The sequence below is a fragment of the Struthio camelus genome, chromosome 32 (assembly GCF_040807025.1).
Source record: "Struthio camelus isolate bStrCam1 chromosome 32, bStrCam1.hap1, whole genome shotgun sequence".
Lineage (NCBI taxonomy): Eukaryota > Metazoa > Chordata > Aves > Struthioniformes > Struthionidae > Struthio > Struthio camelus.
Window position 1 is genome coordinate 3,038,399 of NC_090973.1, and position 26,768 is coordinate 3,065,166.

The 26,768-nt window shown below is 55.7% G+C and overlaps 1 protein-coding gene across 1 annotated transcript; it reads left to right on the forward strand.

The window, feature by feature from the left end:
* The first annotated feature begins 1,276 nt into the window (after positions 1-1,276).
* LOC138063533 (antigen WC1.1-like) lies at positions 1,277-25,241 on the forward strand. Its single transcript, XM_068923150.1, has 17 exons — positions 1,277-1,348; positions 2,856-2,991; positions 10,383-10,529; positions 15,962-16,276; positions 17,483-17,791; positions 18,060-18,332; positions 19,169-19,486; positions 19,568-19,882; positions 20,319-20,633; positions 21,330-21,392; positions 21,475-21,789; positions 22,203-22,241; positions 22,532-22,669; positions 23,418-23,513; positions 23,956-24,039; positions 24,578-24,730; positions 24,985-25,241. The coding sequence occupies exons 1-17, from the start codon at positions 1,277-1,279 to the stop codon at positions 25,239-25,241; spliced, it is 3,345 nt and encodes a 1,114-aa protein (XP_068779251.1).
* The last annotated feature ends 1,527 nt before the right edge of the window (positions 25,242-26,768 follow it).

The window sequence follows — 26,768 nt, forward strand, 5'->3', positions numbered from 1 at the left end:
TCCATCCCTGACCCACAAGCAGTATCTCAATCTACGTCCTGGGCTGCCTCTTCTCCCTTCCACCTTCTGGGCACTTGCTTCTTGATTTTCAGTCTCCTAAGTCAGGGCATCCCTTTCCATCCACAGAGGCTTCCCTCCAGGCCTTGCGCGACTCCCCGTACATCATACTGGTGTATTCCTTTGCATTGAGAATGTTTGCCCTGAAGATGGAAGAGAGATCTGTGGCCCCTCTGCCCTCCAAGACAGTCTCCTATGGGATCCTGCCCAGCCGGTCCTGAACTAGCTGAAAGCTGCTCTCCTGCAGTCCTGAGCTGTGATTCTCTTCTTTGTCTTACTTCTCCACCCTCTCATGGTCATTGCAGCCACCTCAACCTTCACATCCCCATCCAGTTCTTCTTTCTTTGTCAACAACAGAGTCCAGCCCTCATTGGCTCATTCATTCCCTATGTCCAAGAAATTCTCTTCAATGCCCTCCAGGAATCTCCTGGGCTGCTTGTCTCCAGACCTACTGCCCTTTCTGCACATTCCGGGGTGGTTAAACTCCCCTGTGAGAGCCAGGATCTGTGACCATGAGGCTTCCTGCAGCTGCCTAAAAAGGCTTTGGCTACTTCCTCTCCCTCTTCAGAAGCCATTAGCAAACACCCACCACAGCATCAGCCATACTAGTGGGTCCTCTTATCCTTACCACAAGCTCTCATCTGGCTCGTGACCCATTCCAAGGCAAAGCTACGTGCATTCCAGCCACCTCTTTGAAAAGAGCACACCTCCCGCTCTTGCTCTTTCAGCCTGCCTTCCTCAGGAGCCCTTTTTAATCCCACCAGGTGTGTTGTCCCACGTGTGTGTAATCCCACTGGCAACAGGGGAAAGGGAGATGCCAGTAAAGGGGATGTGGCTGGGATGTTGAATGTGGGGTCCAGCAGAGACAAGGACTCGGAAGAGTCTCAGGAGAAGTGTCTCTCTGCTGGACCTCATACAGTGAAGAACAGGCCGGAGAGGTGAAAGTCAGGGGCAGCCTCGGCTGCAGCAACCATAAGAGGTAGAATTCAGGATCCTGTGAGAAGGGTGCAGGCCAAAAAAAAAGGAGTAGAATCCCAGACTTCAGGAAAGTAAACTTTAGCCTGTCCAGGGACCTGCTTGGAGAAATCCCATGGGAGATGACCCTGGAGGGAAGAGTGGTCCAAGAAAGCTGGCTGACAGTCAAGGATCACCTCCTCCAAGTGCAAGAATGGTCTAGCCAAACAAGCAGGAAATCAAGCAAAGGTGGTAGGAGGCCTGCATGGATGAACGAGATGCTCCTGACTATCTCGAATATAAAAAGGAAGTGCACAAGAGGGGGAAGCAGGGACAGGTGACCCAAGAGGAATTCAGAAAGGTTGTCCAAGCATGCAGCAGTGAGGTCAGGAGAGCTAAAGCCCACCTGAAGCAGAATCTGACAAGAGATATGAAGGGCAACAAGGAAGGCTTCTCTAAGAACATAAGCGGCTAAAGCAAGGCTAAGGAAAAGGTGAGCCTGCTGCTAAATGGGACACTGGCCCTGGTGACAAAGGACACAGAAAAGGAAGAGGTATCGAATGCCTTCTTCACCTCAGTCTTACTGGTGAGAGCAGCCCTCAGAAATCCCAGGCCCCTGAGACCTGAGGAGAAGCCAGCAGAAAGGAAGACTTGCCCTCAATGGAGGAAGAGCCGGTGAGGAAACACTTCAAAAAAATGGACATACACAAGTCCATGGGATCTCATGGGAGGCACCCATGAGTACTGAGGGAGCTGGCTGATGTCATTGCAAAGCCACTCTTGACTCTTTCTGAAAGGTCACGGTGATCAGGAGAGGTTGCTGAGCACTGCAAGAAAATAAATGCCCTCCCACCCCCATCTTCACAAAAGGCAAGAAAGAGGGCTGGGCAACTACAGGCCAGGCAGCTTCACCTTGATGCCTGGGAAGAATTCTATGAAGGAATGACTGGCTGGATAGATGAGGAGTGAGCAGTGCATGTTGTCCCCCTTGACTTCAGCAAGGCTTTTGACACTGTCTCCCATCACATCCTCATAGGCAAGCTCAGGAAGGGCAGGCTAGATGAGCAGGCAGTCAGGTGGATTGAGAACTGGCCGAATGGCAGAGCTCAGAGGACTGTGATCAATGCCACAGGGTCTAGTTGGAGGCCTGTAGCTAGCAGTGTGCCCCAGGGGTCAACACTCAGTCCAATCCTGTTCAACCTATTCAATAATGACCTCGATGAAGGCACAGAGTGCACCTGCAGCAAGTTTGCTGATGATATTGAGGTATCTGTGTGAGAAATGCCATTTGAAAGACCTGAGAATGTAACTAGGTGTAATTGTTGTACATAATGCTTGGCTGGGCACCCACTGTTCCAGGAAGAAGCTCATTACTCAGTCTTTCACAGAGAGTTAACAAAACAAGGCCTTGAAGAAAGGAGCAGGATGACACCATAAGTTGGCCAGATAAGTATCCACATGAGCTTGAAGAGAACAAGGACAGGTGATAAACTGAAGAGAACTGCCTGGACTACAGGTGAACTATCCTAATCAGCATAGTAAAGAACCCACCCACGAACAGGGAAGCTCCCCCCTAACAACCAAAGCCCCCTCCCCTTGGAGCATGCGTAGTAGAAAAGGAGGATACTGTAACTTTAAACGAAGATGAGACCTAACAGGAACCAATGGGAAATGAGGATAACTTAATGTAGTTGTAAATTGTACTGATAACTGTAGCTCAAACTGTATGAAGTGTCGGCTGTGTAGTAATGAGGTGTGCCTGATTTGTGGAATTATCCACTGAGCACCCTGCACAAAATAAAGCAATGTCTACTCCCTAAACTCGACTTTGTTTGTACGCTTAGAGAGTCTGCTTCAAAACGAGCAACAACACTAAACTGGGAGGAGTGGCTGATACCCCAGAGGGCTGTGCTGCCATTCAGAAGGACCTCAACAGGCTGAAGAAATGGGCAGAGGGGAACCTCCTGAAGTTCAACAAAGGCAAGGGCAGGGTCCTGCACCTAGGGACGAATGTTCTGTGGAGAAGGTCTTGGGAGTCCTGATGGACAACAAGCTAACCATGAGCCAGCAATGTGCCCTTGCGGCCAAGAAGGCCAATGGCATCCTGGGCTGCATCAGGCAGAGTGTTGCCAGCAGGTGGAGGGAGATGATCCTGCCCCTCTCCTCAGCCCTGGAGAGGCCACACCTGGAGGACTGTGTCCAGTTCTGGGCTCCCCAGGACAAGAGAGACATGGCCACTACTGGAGAGAGTCCAGCAGAGGGCTACGAAGATGATCAGGGGACTGGAGCATCTCTCTTCTGAAGAAAGGCTGAGAGAGCTGGGCCTGTTCAGCCTGGAGAAGAGAAGGCTGAGAGGCGATCTCATCAATGTGTACAAGTATCTGGAGGGAGGGTGTCAAGAGGATGGGGCCAGACTCTTCTCAGTAGTGCCCAGCAATAGGACAATTGTGGGTGACTGCCTGCTGCAGGGGACAGAGGCACCTATCTGCCGACCTGATCTCTTGTCCAGAGAGGTTTGCTGCCTGTCAGGGGCTCAAATAAGAGATGTCGTGGAAAGACTGCCAAGGCTTGTCCACGCGTCGGACTACTACCCTCTGCTGATCTTCCATGTGGGTGCTAATGACACGAAAGACAAACTGGAAACCATCAAACGGGACTTCAGAGCTCTGGGAATGGTGGTCAAGGGTCTGGGAGCCCAGGTTGTTTTCTCCTCAATCTTGCCTGTGAGGGGAAAGGACAGGAGGAGGAGTAGACGAATTTTCCAAGTTAACAGCTGGCTGCGCCGCTGGTGTTGGCAACAGGGCTTTGGTTTCTATGACCATGGGACCCTGTTTGAAGATCAACAGCTGATAGGGAGTGATGGGATCCACCTCAGCAAGCGGGGCACGCGTGTCTTTGCCAACAGATTGGCCAGCCTGGTACGGAGGGCTTTAAACTAGGCAAGATGGGGGAAGGGGAGTGGTATAGTGGCAGGGGAGTCAGTAAAACACCGCTCAAGTCAGGATGCCTCCAGCGGGTGCATAGAACCAGGGGAGACAGCATGCAACGTGGCTATGGAGGATCCTCTTGCACCTCTTCTGGGAAGCCTGCGTGCTTGACTGGCTCTCTCAAATGCCTGTATACCAATGCGCGCAGCATGGGGAATAAGCAGGAAGAGTTAGAGATCTGTGTGCGGTCGCAGGGCCATGATCTCATTGCAGTGACAGAGACATGGTGGGATAGTTCACATGACTGGGATGCTGTCATGGATGGCTATGTGCTTTTTAGGAAAGACAGGCCAGGCAGGCGAGGTGGTGGAGTTGCTCTTTATGTGAGGGAGCAACTAGAATGTATGGAGCTCTGCCTCGGGGTGGATGAAGAGCAAGTTGAGAGCCTATGGGTAAGGATTAAAGGGCAGGGTAACATGGGTGACACTGTTGTGGGGGTCTACTACAGGCCACCTGACCAGGAGGAAGCCATCGATGAGGCCTTCTACAGACAGCTGGAAGAAGCCTCACGATCACAGGCCCTGGTTCTCATGGGAGACTTCAACCACCCTGACATCTGTTGGCAAGACAGCACAGCTAGGCACAAACAGTCAAAGAGGTTCCTGCAAAGCATTGATGATAATTTCTTGACCCAGGTGGTGGAGATGCCAACGAGGAGAGGTGCAATGCTAGACCTTGTACTAACAAACAAAGAAGGTCTAGTTGGAGATGTGAAGGTTGGAGGCAGCCTTGGCTGCAGTGACCATGAGATGGTGGAGTTGAGGATCCTACGAGGAGGGAGCAGGGCAATGAGTAGGATTGCAACGCTGGACTTCAGGAGAGCTGACTTTGGCCTCTTCAGGAACCTACTTAGGGGAATCTCGTGGGGTAGGGCCCTAGAAGGAAGAGGGGTCCAAGAGAGCTGGTTAATATTCAAGCATCACTTCCTCCAGGCTCAGGATCAGTGCATCCCTCTGAGGAAGAAGTCCAGCAAAGCGGGCAGGAGACCTGCATGGATGAGCAAGGAACTCCTGGCCAAACTCCAGCAGAAGAAGGAAGTGTACAGAATGTGGAAAAGGGGACAGGCCACTTGGGAGGCATACAGGGACGTTGTCAGAGTGTGCAGGGATGCGACAAGGAAGGCTAAGGCCCAGTTGGAATTAAATGTGGCAAGGGATGTCAAGGACAACAAGAAGGCCTTCTTCAAATACATCAATAGCAAAAGGAAGACTAGGGAAAACGTGGGCCCGCTGCTGAATGGGGCGGGTGCCCTGGTGACAAAAGATACAGAGAAGGCAGAGTTATTGAATGCTGCCTTTGTTTCAGTCTTCACTGCTAAGGCCAGTCCTGAGGAATTCCAGACCTTGGAGGCAAGAGAGGAAGGCTGGAGAAAGGAAGACTCCCCTTGGTTGAGGAGGATCGGGTTAGAGATCTTTTGTCTAAACTTGACATCCATAAATCCATGGGCCCCGATGGGATGCACCCACGAGTGCTGAGGGAGCTGGCGGATGTTATCGCTAGGCCACTCTCCATCATCTTTGAAAGGTCCTGGAGATCAGGAGAGGTGCCTGAGGACTGGAAGAAAGCCAATGTCACGCCAGTCTTCAAAAAGGGCAAGAAGGAGGAACCAGGAAACTAAAGGCCTGTCAGCCTCACCTCCATCCCTGGAAAGGTGATGGAACAGCTCCTCCTGAAGGTCCTCACTAAGCATGTGGAGGACAAGAAGGTGATCAGGAGGAGTCAGCATGGATTCACCAAAGGGAAATCATGCTTGACCAATCTGATAGCCTTCTATGACGGAATGACTGGCTGGGTAGATGAGGGGAGAGCAGTGGATGTTGTCTACCTGGACTTGAGCAAGGCTTTTGACACTGTCTCCCATTACATCCTCCTAGGTAAGCTCAGGAAGTGTGGGCTAGATGAGTGGACGGTGAGGTGGCTTGAGAACTGGCTGGATGGCTGAGCTCAGAGGGTTGTGGTGAATGGCGCAGAGTCAAGTTGGAGGCCTGTGGCTAGTGGTGTCCCCCAGGGCTCAGTCCTGGGTCTAGTCTTGTTCAATATATTCATCAATGACCTGGAGGAAGGGCCAGAGTGCACCCTCAGCAAGTTTGCTGATGATACTAAACTGGAGGGAGAGGCTAACACACCAGAAGACTGTGCTGCCATTCAGAGGGACCTGGACAGGCTGGAGAGCTGGGCGGAGAGGAACCTCATGAAGTTCAACAAAGGCAAGTGCAAGGTCCTGCACCTAGGCAGGAATAATCTCATGCACCAGTACAGGCTGGGGGTTGACCTGCTGGAAAGTAGCTCTGCCGAGAAGGACCTGGGAGTGCTGGTGGACAACAAGTTAAACATGAGCCAGCAGTGTGCCCTTGTGGCCAAGAAGGCCAATGGTATCCTGGGGTGCATTAGGCAGAGTGTTGCCAGCAGGTGGAGGGAGGTGATGCTGCCCCTCTCCTCAGCCCTGGAGAGGCCACACCTGGAGGACTGTGTCCAGTTCTGGGCTCCCCAGGACAAGAGAGACATGGCACTCCTGGAGAGAGTCCAGCGGAGGGCTACCAAGATGATTAGAGGGCTGGAGCATCTCTCTTCTGAAGAAAGGCTGAGAGAGCTGGGCCTGTTCAGCCTGGAGAAGAGAAGGCTGAGAGGCGATCTCATCAACGTGTACAAGTATCTGAAGGGGGAGTGTCAAGAGGATGAGGCCAGCCTCTTCTCCGTGGTGCCCAGCAACAGGACAAGAGGCAATGGGCAGAAACTGAACCACAGGAAGTTCCATCTGAACCTGAGGAAAAACTTCTTCACTGTGAGGGTGACAGAGCATTGGAACAGGTTGTCCAGAGAGGTGGTGGAGTCTCCTTCGCTGGAGATATTCAAAAGCCGTCTGGATGTGATCCTGGGCAATATGCTCTAGGTGACCCTGCTTGAGCAGGGAGGTTGGACTAGATGATCTCCAGAGGTCCCTTCCAACCTAAACGATTCTGTGATTCTGTGATTCTGTGACAAGAGGCAATAGGTGCAAACTGAAACACAAGAAGTTCCATCTGAACATGAGGAAAAACTTCTTGGCTGTGAGGGTGACAGAGCCCTGGAACAGGTTGCCCAGAGAGGTTGTAGAGTCTCCTTCCACTCTGGGATTCTGCAAAGATTACCCCAGGGATAATTAATACTGCTTTCATGGGCATTTGGCTTGTATCTTTTTGTAGCTTTTCATTTCCACTGTTCAAGTCTGGCACAGGCTGCAAAACTTTTGAGAGAGCCTGCTTTCATGAGGTATTGCATATTTACATCTCCTAATCAAGGCCTGATCACCTAAACTACTGCAGCATGCTTTTCTGTCCTGAAATATAGCCTTGCCCGACTCAGCTCCATTCTGAAAGTTGCTACAGAGATCATATTCTGAACTTACTGCCTGAAACACAAAGAGCGTTCTCCTGAAACCCTTCAAGTTTCTTCTGTCATAGCAAGACCAAAGTTGCTAAGGGCTTGCACGACTTATCCTCCTTCCTATGTTACTTCCCACTAAGTACCCAGAGGACAGCTCTGACTTCCAAGCCAGCCCTGACAGCACCTCCCACTCTCTGCCTGCTCAACGCAAAAATGCAGAAGCATGTTCCCTTCTCCCCTACTGTCTTCACACTTGGGAGGAGCTTTCCAGATGCATCATATTCCTATTACCTCCTGAAAATTCTTGCTGCGATGCTCAAAACCCATGAAAAATATCAGGCTACTGCTGCAGTGAGAGCAGTGCTTATCATTCAGAATAAGACTCCCCATTGCCTTGTATTCCCACCTGCATTTGTTGCCCTTCTCTTCTGCTAGTTGTAAGCACTTGGGGAAAGGACTGATTTTTTTTTTTTTTCTGATTCTCTTTCCTGAGCTTACTAGCAGGGCCCTGGAGTCCATCCATGACTATGGCCTGTAAGTTCTAAGGCTATACACAAATGTGAATAGATGAAAAATGTCCAGTAGTTCAGCTCATTTCCACTGTTGAAGGCAAAGCTTTTGGCCAGAACACAGTAAAGAAAATTGAAAGCCAGAACTAACCTACACTGCCATCTTCATTGTCAGCAATTTCATCATCAAGTCTTGTTCTTTCCTCCTCAGGAGTACATATCAAGGTTTTCCTAATGAAAAGACAAGCAAGATCAGAGACAAACATGCAGAAGAGCTGATGTGTGCACACTTGACGCCTACAGGGTAACTTTGTTCAGGCTCTGCAACACAGTAACTTTATCGAGGAGCTGCAGATACACAAAAGATTAGCACACAGGTCTACCATGCAGAAAGCAAGGAAGGACCATTGGAATACAACCATCTAGGTTTACCTACTAGAGACATGAGACATTCTACTGTAGGCTTATATCTTTTAATCTAATAGAGATGAGAAAATGGATGCATATTTTAATGCAAGAAAACCTGTACTTTTCAATTGAGGTCATGGCCTACTTGCCTCTCTGTTAACATGTTTATTCATGGCCCAGGACATGTTAACCAAAAAAAAAAAAAAAGTGATTAACAAAGTGAAAAGGAGGACAACCACAGAGATTCCTGAATTATATGAATCTATCTTTCCTTTTTACCCTAGAGTTCTCAAAGGGCAGGGCAGTGGTAGCCACAGGGAGCACCCAGGAGGAGAGAACAGGAACATCATTCTGGCACCCAGCATTAACCACAAGAATTTCTGCTCTAAACCAGGGTTTAGCAAATGTGGAAGTCACCGTGAATTTCTTATTCAGATACAAAACTGAGTGTGTCAGCTAGTCACAGGCTAATAATGCACCAGCAGAATCATGAAAAAAGCAGTACTTACCCAGCAGACACAAGTATTCACAGTGGCACTTGAGGGAGATCATATAAAATATTGTGGACAATTCTGATCTCTCTTGAAGAAAAAAAAAAGAGAACTGAAATTAAAACAAAAAGCAACAACAGCAGCTTAAGAATGTGATCCAAAAACAAAGTGCCTATCATTCAAAAGGACACTAGGAGAATTTAATGTAATGGAGCAAAGCAAAGACAGAGGAAACATGGGTAGTCTAGATAACAGAAGTAGCTCTACGGACAGGGAACCAGTTGCGCTCAGAGGCAATGCTGTCACAGGCACTAATACACATAGATTTGCCATCCCTAAAAGCAGTTTGGCTTTGAGAAGGCCTCAAATACATGAAAAGGAAATTCTGGAATTGGCTCGCAATGAAGGGAGACGGTCACAAGGGAGCTTAAGTCCATTTATGATAACGATTCTAGGACACATTGTCCTGTGACAGGTGACTAAACCACGGGACCCGGGAGATTCTTTGGGAGGTGATGAGATGTCAAGGAAAACAGGCTCACAGCAATCCAAAGCTGAGTCACAGGGACAAGCACAGGAAGCTTCACAGCCCCTTTCAGCCTGTAGTCTAACCTCACGCCCCAGGCAAACATCATTCTTCAGTGCACGATGGACAATAAGATTTAGTATCCGAGGAGCAAAATCACAACAGATTAACAGCTGGCTGCGCCTATGCGACAGAGGCATCAGGCAGTCTTTTTGCATCTTGCAACCCCAGCTGTTATTTTGGATAGGTTTTAGACTGAACGACCAAGTCCTGGAGCAGCTGCTTGTAAACAGAGCATCCATTCAACAATCACAAAAAAGCAAATCAGAGAATGCAGCACAAGGTGCATACACCACCTTCTCACTGTTATTTCACATTTTCTGAGGAAGAAGATAAGTCTTCCCTGCTCAGAGGATACCTCTAGTATGGTCATACCTATCAACTTGTCTCTTGTAAATAGAGAGGGAAAAAAACAGTTCTCTCAGACTGTGACACTCTCTGGAAGAAGGTATTTCAGCTGAATTAGAAAGGTTTGAAACAATGCCTACAAGCAGTAGGACATCTCAATAGAGAATGTGCATAACGACAAAGTCAAATTGACACTGAGCCAGGTTCTTCAAAGCTAAAAAAAGTTGTTCAAATGTTCACCTTTGATAGAGACATTTCAGAACAAGTGTTTGAGACTTTCCAATCACACACTGCATGTAGGTTCATTTTCCCTCCCACTGAGTGCAGTGAAAAAGCCACCTTTTGTATTAGAAAAAGAGAAATTCTTAAGATGGTAGTAAAATAGGAGAAAGAAATTATGGTAAATTGTAACAGTACTTAAACTGCTCAGCACGATAGTAATAAATCACTTGGAGCTAACAGCACTCGTCCGACAGGGAGAGGCGTTGGTCTCTCCTGCGGTGTAAACCGCAGGCGGGTCTCCCGTGGTTGTACGTGTCAGACAGGCCACCGCTCGGCTCTCCCGCGCTGCCGGGCTCCGAGGAGACAGCGCCCGCGCGGGCTGCCTCGAGCACCGAGGCACAGACAGGAGCGGAGAAACGCTAGGGCTCCTTCAGCGGGGCTGCGGTCCCGTCTTCAGTGTCCGAACTCGACCCGGGCACGAGCCGCATTTCCACTCGCGTCCGCCCGGGACGGCAGCTGATCAGCGCTGAAGGAGCATCTCACCCCGCCAGCGGCCACCAAGATGGCGCCATCGCGGAGGGGAAAGCAGCTGCTGGGTCACGAGGTCAGGACGTTGCCATGGCATCGCCCCCAGTGCGGGCCTCCCATTGGCCAGCAAGAGGAGGAGGGCGGAGATCCCTTGGAGTGACGGCTCTATCAGCCAATCAGAGACCAGCATGGGTGCGTCCTCAGGGAGAGGAGAAAGGGGGAGAGAGGAGAGAGGAGAGAAAGAGGGAGCGAGGGGGAGGGAGGGAAAGAAAAGGTGTGAAAGAGAGACGTGAACGAGAAGAGGGAGAGAGGAAGGGGAGAGGAGAGCGGAGGCGCGAGCGAGCAGGGCAGCGCAGAGCCGGGACGGTCGCTCGGGGCAGGGCGCAAACAGCCCCTCAGGCAGCAGCGTCGGGAGCGAGGCCCCTCGGCGCCGACAGCCCGGCCGGGCGGCTTCCTCCGCAGCCAGGCCTCCGCCCGGGGCAGGGCGCTGCGCTGCTCTGCAGCCACCCCCGGGGAGAGGAGGGTCGAGCCCCGACCCGCGACGGGTCCCTGGGCGAGCGGGTGTGAGAGAGGAGCGGGAGAAAAGCGGGAGGGGAGAGAGCGGGAGAGAGCGGGTGCGAGCGGGTCTGGGGGGGGCTGCGCGGGCGTTGAAACGCCGGCGGGTGCCCTGGCGCTGGGGCGGGGGCAGCGGTGCTGGCGGCCGGGCTGCTTTCCTCCAGGAGCTCCCGAAGGTCAGACCGCAGAACAGGAGAATGCTTGTTGCCCTTGATGATTTGCCGGGTTTGCTCAGCCCTGGGGAAGGGAACAGACTGCTGAGCTGCGGGAAGGCTTCTCCCTCTGCCTGGGACGTGAGGCCCCACTGTCTGCAGCTTCATGAGCGCAGCTCCCGTGCAATCCTGCCACTAGAAAATGGTGCCGAGAATTACTTGCAGGCTGTTCTCCAGTTCCTAAGTGTCACAGACTAGGGGTAGGTAGCACAGAGCAGATGCTGATCTTCTTTTGGGGTAGTAACTGTACAAAATGGGTGTTTTGCTGCACTGTGTGATGCCACAAGGTGAACCAGGGAGGCCGTTCAGGAGCTGGCTCAGCCTTGGGGAGGGCAGGGGGAGCGGCAGGGGGCACTAGCTGCATGGCCGGGATGTGGGTAGTGAGGTCGTGGCTGTCTACAAGAGCTATGCCAGAAAATCACCTTTGTCCAATCAGTTCTTTGCCAGTAGCTGACAGGCCAGAAGGAGGCACATGGCTCGGCTATTGATGATGAGGTGACTTCTGCCAGGGTAGCTGATAGGCCAGCTGCAGGAACAAGGCTTGGCTGTTGGTTGTGAGGTCACTGCTGAGTGATGAACTGGTTGGATCACAGCAGACACATGGCTGGAAATGTGAATGTGAGTCAATTCTAGCTGAGCAGTTGGTAGGGCAGCGGCAAGTACGTGGCTGGGATGTGTGCTCTGGAGATCACTTCTGCCTGAGCAGCTGATAGGTCAGCATGTCTCATGGCAAGGGAAGTTACAGTGCGGTAACTGCTGTCTCAGAGGCTCGTAGGCCAGGGACAGGCACATTGTTGTGAAGGTAACTGTGAGGTCACCTCTTTCCAAGTCTCTGATGGGCCAGCAGCAAAAGCACATGGCTGGGAATTGACTTTTTGGTCACTCCTGTCCCAGCAGCCTATAGGCCTGCAACAGGCACATGTAAATGTAAATGTCACTGTGAGGTCCCTTCTGTGGGAGAAGCTGGTAGGCCGGCAGCATGTTCATGGCAGGGGATATTCTTTTAAGGAAACTTCTGTCCCTGAAGCCTAGAGGTCAGCAGAAGGTATATGGTGGGGGTAAGCACTTGGGAGGTCAATTCTGAGACAAAAGACTTGGATGTTGGCTGTGAGGTCACTTCTGTCAGAGCAGCTCATAGGCCAGCAGCATGCACATGAATTTATTCCACTCCATCATCATTATTTAGTACTAGCACATTTAAAATGAAGATGTTATACTCTGGCAAACATGGACATTGAGTGTGACTTTGTACATCCTGTTAAGCCTGCCAGGGAGCCAGCAAGACTTTTATAGGCCACTAAATGAATCCAGAGCTGGTGTGAGCAGTAGCATTAGTAATCTCTGCTTTCCAGGGCCTTTGTGCTGTAGAAATTGCCCTGTTCAACAGCAGGGAGCTTGTTAGGTTTTCCTACGAGGTCTGCACTGGGTCCCTGTTCTTATGTGTACACCTGCTTTAATATCACCTTTGGGACTGTAACATGTTCGACATCTCTGCTTCTCTGTCCAATCTGCTACGTTCTGATTGGAGAATGGGTGTAAAGGCTCTTGGAGGAGACAGAGGTAATGTCACCCCCAAAGAAAGGCATGAGAAAAATGTCTAGAGAGGCCTCTTTTTGGCAGCAGAAGAGGCACAAGAGAGAGGAAAGATGTGGCCAAGTGAAGCCCCTTGGGACCACTTCATCTGATTCTCTGAGGTTGGAACTGAACATGACCAGGGCTGAAAAGGAATGTTCTGAGAAAGCCCACTTTCAAAGCCTTTGGGGGAATAAAAGCAACTTCAAGGGATGGAGAGTTGGCCTTGCTGTGTTTCCAGGCCTTTGGGGGCCCTGCCTGCTGCCATGTCTAGTCCGGTCCCCTCTGTGTCCCTGATGCACCATGCTAAGGCAGCAGAGACCTGAGACTCAAGATCCAAGCCATGTGCCTTCTACTGGCCTATCAGGTACTCAGGAAGAAGTGATCTCGCAGTCAACAACCAAGCCCTGTGGGTGCTCCTTGCCTATGAGATACTCAGGCCTAAGTGGCCTCAATCAACCTGCAAGCCAAGTGCCTGCTGCTGGCCTATCAGGTACTCAGGCAGCAGTGACCTCAAAATCACAGGGAGCTGTGGCCTTTCAATCACCTTCCATGCCATGTGCATTCTGCTGGCCGATCAAGGGCTCTGGCAGAAGTGATCTCAGAATCAAGATCCAAGCCCTGTGTCTGTTGCTGGCCTATGAGGTATTCAGGGAGCACTGACCTGATGGCATTCAAGCCACGTCCCTGCTGCTGGCCTCTCAGTTTCTCCAGCAGGAATGAGCTCAAAAGCACATGTCCCACCCATGTGCCTGCTGCTGACCTATCAGGCACTCAGGCAGCAGTGACCTCACAATCAGTATCCAAACCATGTGCCTGTTGGGAAGGGAAATACATTGAATGAAAGGTGCTCCTGAGAGGATAAGGCAGCATCACATGGAAGAGGAACATAATACAGTAATGTGAAAAAAGAAAGCGACAATAATATTCAAAGAGCCTGATACAGTGCCTGAGCGTGTCTCAGTAGAAAACCACTCAGTAAGTCGAAAAGTAAAATACATAACCATATGTGAAAGTATAATGGCATTGAAATGTATGAAGGTGTGCAATAGCAGCATGGTGAGATGCAGCATCACCAATGAGAAACTGCAATGAAATGTGTGTGCTGTTTTGCATAAATGACAGTGTGCGATGGACGGGAGTTACAAAGAGATGGAGAGGTGCTGGGTGTCAGTGGCCCTGGGCTGGAGCAGTGCTGTGAGTTGTGAGCCCTGGGACCCTGCTGCACAGGAGACACTTGTCCTCCTACCTGGCCCTGAGTGTAGGGGCCCAGGAGAGGTTTGGTCACCTGTGGGGAAAAATCCCCCTCCGGGACCCAAGCCCAGCACCTGTATCTGCAAAGGCAGCAGGAGCAGCCCCATGCCTGGGAGCAGGTTTGGGGCTGGAGCTGGCACAGTGGCTGCGTGCAGTGACACTGCTTGGGGCACTGAGCCCAGAGAGAAACCACCATCTTCCTGGCTTGGGCGCTGCTGCGGGGAGAGCGTGGCGCAGGCTGTCGAGGTCACGTGGGCTGTGGTTTGTGCACCTGCAGGCGAGGCTTTGATCTCCCGATCAGCCCCTGCGAGGGAATAACGGGCCCTTGGGGGAACTCCCAGAGAGTCAGGGGGGTCTGAACGCCTGGGCTTCCCTGTCTGCTGTCAGAGGAGTGAAATGCCCCAGCTCCCTGCTCCCTGGTCCCAAGGCACCCACCGCGGGCTGTCTGGGAAGGGATCGACGAACCCGAGCTCACGGGATGGGTCTCTGGCCATGGCAAAGAGGCCTTTCACTGCTGCCGCTCCTGGCACAGCAGGGCTGTAGCAGGGTCAGGGGCTGTTTCTGTTTCCTTCCCTTCCTGACACAGCTGTCCCAGGTGCAGTCCCAGCTCCATGGTCCCCTTGGCACAGGGACAGCCAGACACTCGCACCTTGGGCACACACAGCGTATGAGGTGCCCAAAGCTCCCAGGCCCCACACTGGGGTACAAGGGGTGACAGGCCCATTTCCCTGCCACAGGCTGCCCTGTCCCACTGGGGTGAGTCCTGCGATGATGCCCCAGAGCAATGACCGTGACATCCGCAGCAGAGCCATCTCTCATATATGGTCATGAATGGCGCTGGAGAAGTTCATTGGAGGGCTGGGCTGTGTCAGAAGGGAGATAACCCCAGATAAAGTCTAAAAAGGTGCCTGCTGCTTCGATTGGCTCCTCCTGCAGCTGGGCCAGCTCCTGCAGATATATATTTCCCTCCCGTCTTTGTTGTCCCTTGTGAGTCACCGGCAGCTGCGGCAGGGAGTGGGGTGCAGCAGGGCAGTGCCGTCAGGGCAGGAGGCTGCGGATGGAGGCAGAGGGACTCCTCGTCCCTCAGGTGCTGTGGCTGCTCCTCTGGGTGCAGCCCTGCAGGGGTAAGTGCCTGCTTCCTTGTCCCACGGCCCTGGGGCCAACGGGCACCAGTGGGGTCATCGGGATCCCTCTGGAAAAGGGGTTTCATCCCACAAAGCAGTGAGACAAGGGGCAGAAGGTGCTCAAGTCCATCCACCCTGTGTGTTTCCTTGTGCTTCTGTGGGTGGGAGAAGGGTATTTGTGCTTCCAGGGCTCATGTGCTTACAGCAGCTGGTGCCTAAGTGTGTTTATAGCTACCTGATCTTGGGCACCCTTTTGGGATGCCTTGTTCCCCCAGCGCTGTGTCCCTGGAGCTGGCAGTGGGTCAGCTGTAGAGTGCAGCACTCAGGGATTCCCAAGGCACAGTCAAAAGCCCTGGAAAGCCCTGTGGGAGGTGGGTGGGGTTGAGTGGTGCCTAGGGCAGGCGGTGGGCAGGGGGCTGGGGGCCCTAGGGGGCCAGCAGTGTGTGGGGAGGCTGGGGTTTCAGGGCTGTTCATGGGGTAGCAGGCTGGGGAGGAATGGATGCTCTGTGCAGAGCCTGACACAGTGTCCAGGTGGGCATGGGCCAGGTGGAGGGGTGGGAGGAGGTGCCAAAGGCTCTGGAGTGGGAATGGCCCAGGAGGACCAGAGCTGGGCATCCTGCAGCCCAATGCAGCATGTGGGGAGAAGAGGGATCCCGACATTGCCCCGGGACAGCCCAGAGGGGAGAGGGCTCACCCCAGTGCCTGAGACTCGACCCTGGGCAGGGGACGCTGCACAGCCACAGTGCTGGGGCTGGGTGCTCTCCTAACAGGACCCATATCTGTGTTTGAAGGTGCTGCAGAGGTGAGGCTGGAGGCTGGAGACAAGCGCTGTGCTGGGAGAGTGGAGGTGAAACACGAGGGCCAGTGGGGGACAGTGTGTGACGATGACTGGGACATGAAAGATGCTGCTGTAGTTTGTAAGCAGCTGGGCTGTGGACCTGCTCTCCAAGCCCCTCAATATGGATATTTTGGGCCAGGATCTGGCCCAATTTGGCTGGATGATCTTGATTGTCAAGGCACCGAGACTGCCCTGTCTGAGTGTAGTTATGCTGGTTGGGGCGAACATAACTACGATCATGCTGAGGACACTGGAGTGATTTGTTCAGGTAAGGAGTCAGGCATTGCCTCACTTTTGGGGTTGGGCCTGGGATAGGGGACTAACCCGGCTGTGCCCTGAAGGAGAAATGCATGGGCACCAGAGGAGGCCCTGACATGGCTATTCTGGCTGCCAAGCTGGGACTGTTGCTGCTGATGTCCCTGGGGAAAGCCCCAGGTGATCCCACTGCAGTGCTGCACAGACCTCGTGAAGGTCCTGTGGGGCTCAGCCCACCCTCAGGTGGTGCTTCAAGATGGGAGATGAATCCCCCATCCCCGTGCGAGGGGGCCTCTCTTGGTCTCCATCGATCTCCTCCAGTTCTGCCAGGACCTGGCTGGCAGTGCTGGGGGTGCCCATGCCCCAGACACCAGGGACAACTTCCTTGGCACCCCAGGGAACGACAGGAGATGGCCAGGGCCGCTTGGGTCATTCCCCTCACAGACACAAGTCCCTCGGCTGAACTGAAGGGGCTTTTCAGAGGGGAGAAGAGCAGGGCCTGGGGCAGAGGAGCAGGGTGGCATGCAGCACCTCGCACCCCATGCCCAGGGCTGCCCCACGAGGACTGATCCCATGCAGGCTCGGGGCTTGGCGGCTGCAGGGCTGTCGGCTGCTCCCTCCCATGTCACCGCATGCTCAGGCCAGCCTTGCAGGGTCCCCAAGGTTGTCACAGCCCCACACCCCTCCCCGGGCATGCGTCAGAGGGGGCAGCTGGCCCAGACACTGACCCGGTTACAGCTGCACCATTTCTGTGCCTGGGACATGTCTCCCTGCACAGACACCCCGGTAGCCCAGGACACCCCCGGGAACAGGTTGCATTTTGGGCTGCTCCAAGGTGATTCCTCAGCCTGGCCCTGAGCTCCCCAGAGGCTGAGCAGGCTGCAGCAGCCATGAGTGCCTGGGCCCATTTTCCTGGACCAGGCGCTGCAGTGCCCAGGGCCTGTGCTGGGCAGGGCTGGGCATCTGGGGCAGCAGCATTTCCCTGAGCAGCACCTGTGGCTGTGAGGTCTGGGGTAGTCACCGGTCCTGGGTGCTGTGTTGGGGGTGAGAGAAGGTGCAGGGGGCCCTGAGGGGTTTGTGTCATCAACACCCTCTGACAGCTGCTGCTGGGATGTTTGTGGAGCATTTTGGATGTGTCTGCCTTGGAAATCATGTGGGATGCAGGTATATAACTGCCAGAAGCCTCTGTGAACTCCCTGTCATCGGTGGGTTTTTCCAGGATTTGTCCAGCTGGTTGGAGGAGACAGCCCCTGCTCAGGACATGTGGAGATCAGAGATGGAGACCAGTGGAGAACAGTCTGTGACTCACACTTTGATCTCAAAGCTGCCAACGTTATCTGCAGGGAGCTGCAGTGTGGCACAGCCCTGTCCGTCCCTGGAGCAGCTCCCTTTGGAGAGGGGGTCAGTCCCACCTGGGACAAAGAGCTGCAGTGTGTGGGGAATGAATCCCTCCTCCCCTCCTGCCCCAGGATGTCCCTCAGCAACCAGACCTGCACCCACACGAATGATGCTGGTGTCACCTGCACATGTGAGCATTCAGGGAGGAGGTGTGAAATGCCTCCCGTGAGCCATGCACTGTGGGGTAGGGGAGGAGGGAAGCGACTGCACTCAGCGTGGTGTGAGTCCAGGAGGGGTGGAGTCATTGTCTGCAATCTTGAAATGATGTGGAAGGAGGAGAAAGGGCTGCTATCCCTTTGGCGTCTCCTTGAACACCTGAGGGTGCAAGAGCACAAAGCCCTCCTCACTTTTTCTCCTCTTTCCCCAGAATACACAGGATTCAGGCTGGTGAATGGCAGCAAGGCGTGTTCGGGGCGGGTGGAGATCCAGGTGCTGGGGACCTGGGGACTCTCGCTGGGACATCTCCGATGCGCACGTTCTCTGTCATCAACTCAATTGTGGGTTTGCTCAGTCCGTTCCTGGAGGAGGGCATTTTGGGAGAGGAACCGGCCCTGTCTGGAGAGACACCTTCCACTGTGATGGGACTGAATCCCATTTGGGACAGTGCCCTGTGACTGCCCTGGGGGCCTTGCCATGCTCACATGACAATGATGCTGGTGTTGTTTGCTCAGGTGAGTTCAGGGAAAATGCAGGATTAACTCAACCTGCCCCTTGTGTGTGACACAGCAACCCAAAGCAATGACAAACTGAATTTCTTCCTGGAGAAGCCCTGGCTTCCAGTGGAGGGGTTCAAAGGGCTTTGCCTGCAGGCAGACCATTTTACCTGGTGAGAAAGGAGGAGTGAGCACAAAGGAGGCATCTCTGCCTCCCCAGGACAGATATTTCAAGTACTGGGGGCCAGCATGAGGCCTGGGCTCCTCTACTCTCCTCCTGCAGCACAGGCACAGGATGAGGCTGCAGGACACAGTTCCCTCCTTCTAGCAAACAGCCCCATCCTAGACCTGCAGAGAGTGCTGCAGACCTCAATCCCACTGCCCGCAGGGGCTGCCCTGGGTGCATCCAGCAGGAGCAGTGCCTGAGGCTGAGCTGCACAGCAGGGCTGGGATGTGCCCTCGCTTCTTGTCAGTATGCGTTCCAAACTCATGCTGTTTTGTCAGAAAGACCCCCTCCTCCTGCTTCCGGCTGAGGACACCAGCTCCCAGTCCCCGATCCATAAGAGGAAGTAGAGGGGCAGAGACGTGTGGGCTCTCCCCTGGGTGTCACAGCAGGGGCCAGTCCCAGCGTGGAGACGGAGCAAGGCTGGTGTTCATCCTGTGCATGATTAGAGTGAAAAAAGACAACAAATCCCTTGGAAAACTGCCATCCTTGAGCTCCTCACTGTGAGCTGGATACGGATAGGTGAGCTCCAGGGTGTCCAAAGGCATCAGGAATGGGAGACACATGGCAGGGTGCAGGGCTCCTCGGTGTCACAGAGAGTCCAGGGCATTCCCCCTCTCTCTCTGGGCAGGGCCTTCTGGATCCCTGCGGCTGATGGATGGAGGGAGCCGGTGTGATGGGCGAGTGGAGATGCCCCTGCATGGGACGTGGAGCAGAGTCCTGGATGACCAGTGGGACATGAACGATGCCAGCGTGGTGTGCCGGCAGCTCCAGTGCGGAGAGGCAGAGCAGGCCTACAACCCACCAAAGCCGGAGCGAGGGAGGGGCCCTGTGGGGCTGAGAAGGGTCCAGTGTGCAGGGAAGGAGACTCGCCTGACCCTCTGCAACACTTCGCTGCCTGAGGCAGCGCTAGCAGGAATTGCTGAGGATGTGGGGGTGGTTTGCTCGGGTGAGTCGCTCTGACAGTTCCCGAAGCACTGCACTGCCCCGTGCCGTAAGGCCTGACGAACGGGGTTTCTCCTGGCTGCAGGGAGCCGGCGGGTCCGGCTGGTGAATGGGACGGGGCGCTGTGCTGGAAGAGTGGAGATCTACTACCAGGGCACCTGGGGGACCGTCTGCGATGACTCCTGGGACCTGTCCGACGCCACTGTCGTTTGCCATCAGCTGGGCTGTGGGGTGGCTGTGCAGGCAACCGGCTCTGCTCATTTCGGGGGAGGCTCTGGGCAGATCTGGCTGGACAACGTGAAGTGCTCCGGGGGTGAAGCTGCTCTCTGGGTCTGCCCTCACGGGGGCTGGGGGCAGCACAACTGCAGGCACAAAGAGGACGCAGGAGTCGTCTGCTCAGGTCTGTGCTGGGAGTGGTGATGGGAGCCTGGTGCCCGGGGAGGTAGGGATGAGGGGAGAGCAGGGCATGGCCGAGACTGCCCCTGGCTGCCCCGAGCCCCCTTCCTGCCCCTGTTCTGGGGACACCTGTGCACTGTCCCCATTGGACCTCGTGAGGGTTATAGGGAGAGCCCAGCCGTCCCCAAGGGTTAGAGGGGAGGGCACTGCTGCACCTCAGGGACTTCTCTCTGCTCCCTGGGTGAAAGGGTGACTTGCCAGCAGTGCCCTCTGCCTCTCTGAGCCCTGAGGTAGCCAGAAGGGTCCCTGCTTCTTGGAGTAACCCTTCCTGCCCATGGATGCTGCAGAATAACCTGGGGCATTGTCAGGGGTGCTTTAGGTTTCTCTCTCCTCACCCCAGGACCAGCTTGTTCCCTCCAACTTTGTGCCTTTCCTTCCAGAGTTCATGGCCCTGAGGCTGGAGAACAGCGATGGCTGCTCTGGGCGCCTGCAGGTTTTCTACAACGGGACATGGGGCAGTGTTTGTTCCAACTCGATGACTCCTGACACCGTGTCCCTGGTGTGCAAAGAGCTGGGCTGTGGAGATGGAGGGTTCATTGAAATAAATGTTCCAAGTGGCAGGGTGTCTGGCCCCACATGGCTGGATCGTGTTGAGTGTGGGAAGACAAACAGCTCCTTTTGGCAGTGCCCCTCTGCTCCCTGGAACCCACAGTCATGTGATGACCAACGAGAAGTGACCCACATCACCTGCAGTGGTAAGGCTGGAGCTACCTGGGCACAAAGGCTCACACAAGGTCTTGCTCCCTGTTCAGCAAGGTGCAACGCAGAGAAAGAGCTTGGAGTGGCTTTTACTTTGCGTTTCAGGCCGTTCTGCTGTCAGTGACACAAACACATCAGCTCTCAGAGTGACACACATCCATCAGCAATAGCTGTCCTGAGCTCCCTGCATAGCCCGAGGAGAGGCAGAGGCAGAGGCACCTCCAGGTGATGCCTCTTCCACCTTACCTTGGACACTTCCGGAGGTGCCTGTTGCTCTCTGTTGCCCGTAGAGAGGGCCCAAACAACCACCTATTAGCTTGGGAAGTCCATGCAGAGCATCCCACTCATGGCTGCGTTTTTCTGAGGGAATGGGAAGGGAGAGAGTGCAACCAGTCCTGGTGGCTGAGGATTCTGTAGGAAAAAAGCACTGGCCAGGGCACTGCTGGCACCGGAGCTCAGACAAGCCTCCCCTCTGGGAACATCCGTCTGCTCCATTGCTAGTCATTAGCCCTTGGAGGGTGAACAGTCAAGGGTAGCCCTGGAATGCAGCACTGTTATACACTGCATTACTGGGAGTTTCAGCTGTGTCCATGACCAAGGAGGCAGTGGGAGGTTCACGCACAGGTCAGTCCTGCTCCCACCTGCATGACCCCCGTGAAGCAGCCCCTTCAGCACAGTGTTTCCTTCTGCAGGGAGACGACCAGAAACCTCCTCAGCCCCAGTGGCCAAGTGCCCCAACTCTACGAGCTGCACAGGTACTGCTCCTCTGTGTGTCCTTCTTGCCTGGCCAGGCTCTCCCAGCTGCCCCAGTGATGTGGGGGTTTCTACCTTTTCCAGAGGTGGAGAAGATTCGTGCCGTGGGAGGAGAGGACCGGTGCTCGGGCAGAGTGGAGGTTTGGCACCATGGCTCCTGGGGGACAGTATGCGACGACTCCTGGGGCACGAAGGACGCCGAGGTTGCATGCAGGCAGTTGGGCTGTGGCCCTGCCATGTCTGTCATGGGGGAGGCTGTGTTTGGGGAGGGGACGGGTTCCATCTGGCTGAAGCAGGTGGAGTGCAGAGGGACAGAGCTATCTCTCTGGGACTGCTGTGCCCGGCCTGGGGACAGTGATACCTGCCAGCACAAGGAAGATGCTTCTGTGAATTGCTCTGGTGAGTGGCAGCACTTCATCCCCTCATTTTGGGACATGTTTCCCAATTGGGTCCTCACAAGGCCCCAGAGCTCATCAGAGCAAGGATGTCCCTGGGGAGGTCAGGTGTCTGGTGGCAGGTGGGGAGCAGCTGTTGTGGGAGCAGCTGTTGTGGGGCCAGGTGTCGTCAGGCCTCTGGCCATGGGACTCCTGCATCCCGTCCCCCAGGCACATCCCCTGGGCTGCTGGTGCTGTTGTCCCCATGGCCCAGAGTAGAGGGCCCTGGGCCTCTCACGGGGACCCAGAGAAGGACAGTTCAGATGGGACTTGTAGGGAACATCTGCAGACACACACACACACACACACACACACACACACACACACACACACACGCAAATGCATCTTTCTCTCTCTCTCTCTCTCTCTGCTCTGCAGCAGCACCCAGGATGATGACAACATCACCCCTCCGAGCAGGTAACCTCCCCTGTTCCCTGGGGGTTGATCTCCCCAGGGCCAGGCTGTGACCTGCAGCCAGAGGGAAGGGGCTCTGTGCTGGGGTGCGAAGCCACAGAGAAGAGGCTCTGGGGTGGGAGTGGGTGGCTTTGGGGAGGGCTGTGATTCACCCAGCAGTGTGGAGCTGCCCCTGACCCACCCCTGTGCCCCTTCCCCATGCTGCCATGTGTGGGGGGTCAGGAGTGGGGTGTCCCTGGGCCCCTACCTCCCCCAGGCCAGAGGCTGCCTCGTCCATGTCCTTGCCCATGCAGATGCTACCCAGGTCCGTGCGAGGGAGAGCGGGAGAGTCTCGGTGCCTGTTGTCATCTGCATCATCCTGGGGGCCCTGCTCTGCCTGCTCCTGGCCCTCCTGGTGGGGCAAGTGCAAAGTGCCAGGGCTCAGCGCAGAGGTGGGTCCTTCCTCATTGGTCGCAGGGTGGACAATGCCTCTTGGCAGCCCCACGGGTGCTGTAGGTTGTCCATGAGGGGCACAAACGGAGCTGGGGTAGGGGTGCTGCCTCCTGTCCTATTCCCTGTCCCTTCACTGTCTGGCTGTGGGACACCAGCAACCAGGATAGGAGAGAGCCCAAACCTGGGAGGAGATAGTGATGAGTGAGGAGATAAATTGCAGGAAGTGGCTGGGGGAGATGGGAGCAGCAAAAGACATCTGAGGATGCTGCTGTCCATGCTCTGGGCAGTGCTGGAGGGGAGGCTGTGGGGCAGGAGTGGTGCCGGGAGGAGCGCAGGCCAGGGGGATCTCTCGGTGTGGGTGTCCAGTCCTTGGGCTGCTCCCTCCATCCAGCCTTGCCCACCCGTGGTGGGGCAGGGGCCATGCTATGGTCCCGTCTGGCAGAGAGAGGGGAGCTCCCTGGGGAGAGGAGACTTAGGAGTTGCTCCAGGGTCAGAGCAGGGACTGGACCCTGGGCCAAAAGGGGCATGGGGCTGTCTCTGAAGAGATAGCATGAGGGTGACATTGCCCCAGGCCATCTCCCCAGGGATGCTGTTGTCATTGGGGACGTGGCTGTGGTGCCTAGACAGAGCAGTGGGGTTGGGCTGTGAGGTCAGTCCTGGGCTAGCCCAGGGGGAAGGGCTGGGTGACCGCGTCGGGGTCTCATCTCCTGTCCCCATGTCCCTGTGCCAACCCTGCCTCTGTCTCAGGCTCCAGGAGGTCCCTGGAGCCCTTCTCTGAGGCCGTGTACCAGGAGATCGACTACAGCTGGGCGTGGGAGAAGGAGGCGCAGTTCAGTCACTCAGGTCAGTGTGGGTCCCTCGTGGGAGGGAGCACGTCTGCAGGGCCCTTTCCCCTGGCCTTGACCCAGGGCAGGACCTTGGCAGCCCCCAGGCCAGCGATCCCCGCAGCGCTGGGCCATGGGGGTCTGAGGGGAGAGCAGCGCAGTGCTGGGCTCAGGAGAGGAGCTGCCTCCCCACCAGCTCTGCCTGTCCCAGCCCAGGGCACAGCGCCTCCCTGCCTGCCCCACTGCACCCCGAGGTTGTGCCTGGTGGGTGAGGGAGGGGGCTGTCCCCAGGCAGCTTGGAAAGGCCCTTTGAGAGGAGGTTGTCCCATGGGAGCAGGAGGAGTCCCTGAGCCCTCCTCCCTGTGCAGTCCCTGCTGTGTGGGTGCCCACCCCCAGCAGCACTGGCCATGAGCAGGGTCATCAGGGCTCACTCCGATAACACCTGCTGCTCCTCTTGCCAGGCTCCTCTTCAGAGAGGTCCCTGACCAAGCTGCAACCTGAGCCTAGAGACAGTGAGGAGGAGGATGGTCCTGGGTCAGCACCAGGTAATGGAGGGGGAGACAGAGGAAAAGTCGGTCTCTCCTCCCTGTTGCTGTGTGACCAGCAGCAGTGTCACTGAATGTCACCATCGGGGTGGGGAGGAATCACCCTCGGGAGCGTCTCCAGAGCCGTACAGAGCGGGTGAGGGTCAGACGTGCCCATCTGAGCTGGGTGCCTGCAGCCCTGTGCCCTACGGGGTCGCAGGTGGACTTCCTGGGCTTGACCTGTCCCTGCCTCCAGCAGGCCCCAAGCTCGCCCCAAGGAGCCGAGCCGCAAGGCACCGGCATCTCCCCGAGCACACAGGGAGTCTCCACAGCCAGCTCTGGTGCAGAGCCTGGCACTGCCGACCCTGCAGCTGGGCGAGAGGGGTCCCTGCTGTCACACACACGCTCCTGCGACCCCAGGGGAGGTGGGCAGGATGCTGGATCTCCTGTGACCCCACCAACACCAGCAGCTCAGCCCCTCCTCGTTCCTGCACGCCCTTGCTTCCTCTGCTCTGCGGGAGGGCTCTTCTCATTGCCACCTGCTCCCCTCTCCTTTCAGATGTCCCTGTTCTGCCCAGAGGTGACCCAGCAGATGGCTATGATGATGCCAGGGAAGTCTCTGACCCTGGGGAGGATCTTGTTCCTGGGCAGGGAGCTTGGGAAGCACCCAGGGAAGCGGAGGAGGGAGTCGGACCTGGGGAGGCCCAGAGAGGTGAGGGGGAAACACAGTGGGGCTGGGGCCTGGGGTGCCGTCCGTGGAGCCCGAAGAGTCACTGCACTCTGAGAGCTCGACCTGCCGGGATGGGGAGGGAACCTGCCCCAGGAGTTTTCCTAGTGGGGAAACTGGGGGGAGATAACAGGCTGAAAATCCCAGGGAAGTGAGAGGAGGGGGAGGAAGGGGATTTACAGCCCAGGAGGGGCACACGCACGGGGCCAACTGCAACACATCGACCTTGCTGCTTCCAGGGGAGAGCGTGCACTCCCGCGAAAGTGACAGGGCCCTCGGAGCCGAGAGAGCTGCCCTATCCCTGCCCCCCATGGACACGGGGTACGATGATGCTGAAGAGGCATCTCTGGCACATCCCCATGAGGACACCAAGGCTGTGAGACTGGACCCTGGTGCCAAAAGGTCCCCGAGCCCAGGGCCAGGGGAGCCCACCTCTGCCATGCGGTTGGGAGCTCCTGGGACCGAAGAGAGGTCTGTGCAGCTGGGAGAGCCCTGAGTGCCAGACACCAGTCTCCCTTCTCCCACTGGTGTCAAAATTTTTTCTATTAGAGCATTTTTTTCTATTTTCATGTCTCTACTTTTATGCCAGCAATTGGTATTTGTTCTTATTAAAACCATTTGGGAGTTTGCTCCAGAGCTGGTGCTTCCCTCCCCACGTGTTGGGGTGTCTCCTTGAGGCTGATCAGGGAGAGCAAAGCACCAAGAAACTGCAGCAGGGAAGGGGCACGTCTCGGGAGCAGCAGGCTCTGAGACAGGCTGTATGTCTGCATGCGCCCATGGTCCCTGGAGGGTGGGAATAGTGAGTAGCCCAGCTAGAGGATATTCCTGCTGGCAGAGACATTTCCATCCTGCAACCACACACAAGAGTTTCCAGCCAAAGTGGGTCTCTCCGCAGGGTCCTGTAATGCAGGGTCCCATAATGCCCCTCTGGGCAGGGAGGTCCAGTCTCCTCACCCCGGGAGTGCCCCTGCTTGCTCTTTTCCCAGGGGCTGTACCTGGGCCTCCCTGACCCAAGGCATGGTGGCCACCACAGAGCTGCAGTGACAGGGTTAGCCCTGCTCTGCGGCCCCACAGGAGTGAGCCTGGAGGTGACAGCAGGGCCCTGAACACCCCAGCCAGCCCCAGAGGGCTCATTGCCTAGGGATCACCTCCCCACAGCGGCTGGGAGGCAGCTCTGCTTCCCGCTGCCCCAGCACATGGCACAGAGCAGGTTGTTTGGGTGCCTGGGGCTGGAATTTCCCCTCCTCTGGTTCTGCAGGGACTCCTGTTTCCAGGGGCTGCTCCTGGTTCCCGCGGCCCTCATGGACCCCCGAGCACTCCTGGCACAGCCCAGAGCTGGCTCCTTCCCGGCAGGCAGCACCAGGGCCCTGGGTAGCCCTGGGACCCCCCCTCCTGCTCCTGTCCACCCCCACCCCTCTGCCCTCCTGCTGCTGGGCTGCGGGGGCAGGAGAAGGAGTTGCCTGGCCTGGGGTGCCAGGTTGGGTCTGTGCAGGGGAATATCTGTGTGCAGGGCTCAGGGGACAGGAGCAGGCAGTGGTGGGAAGGGACGTTTCCTTCAGCAGGGCAGGAGGCAGAAGAGGAAGAGGGCAGGGGACTGGAGAAGGGATCACCCCAACACACGGGCTCCAGCCCAAAGTCATGGATCAGCCCCCAGCCTCGGGACGGGCCCATCCCCGAGGCTGCTCATAAGGGCGTATTTCGATGGCAGAAAACATTTCATGTCCATCCCTAAAGCTGGTGCCAATGGGAGCTGAGACAGGATCCCTGTTCCTAGGCCGGGATTTTAACGGGCTGAGCCCCACTGCCCACAGGCGAGACCCTCTCACACAGGAGCCAACTGGGGAGGAGGGTTCGGTGGTTGTGCAGCATCTGGCACCCAAACTGCCCTCCCTCCTCCAGATGGGGGCAGGTCTCCGATCTCCGCATCCCGCTGGCCCTTCCTGAGGGGTTCCCCATACCACACACTGATGGGCAGTGGGGCCAAGGCCGAGCACACAAAAACACACTCCACCTTTGTCCTGGC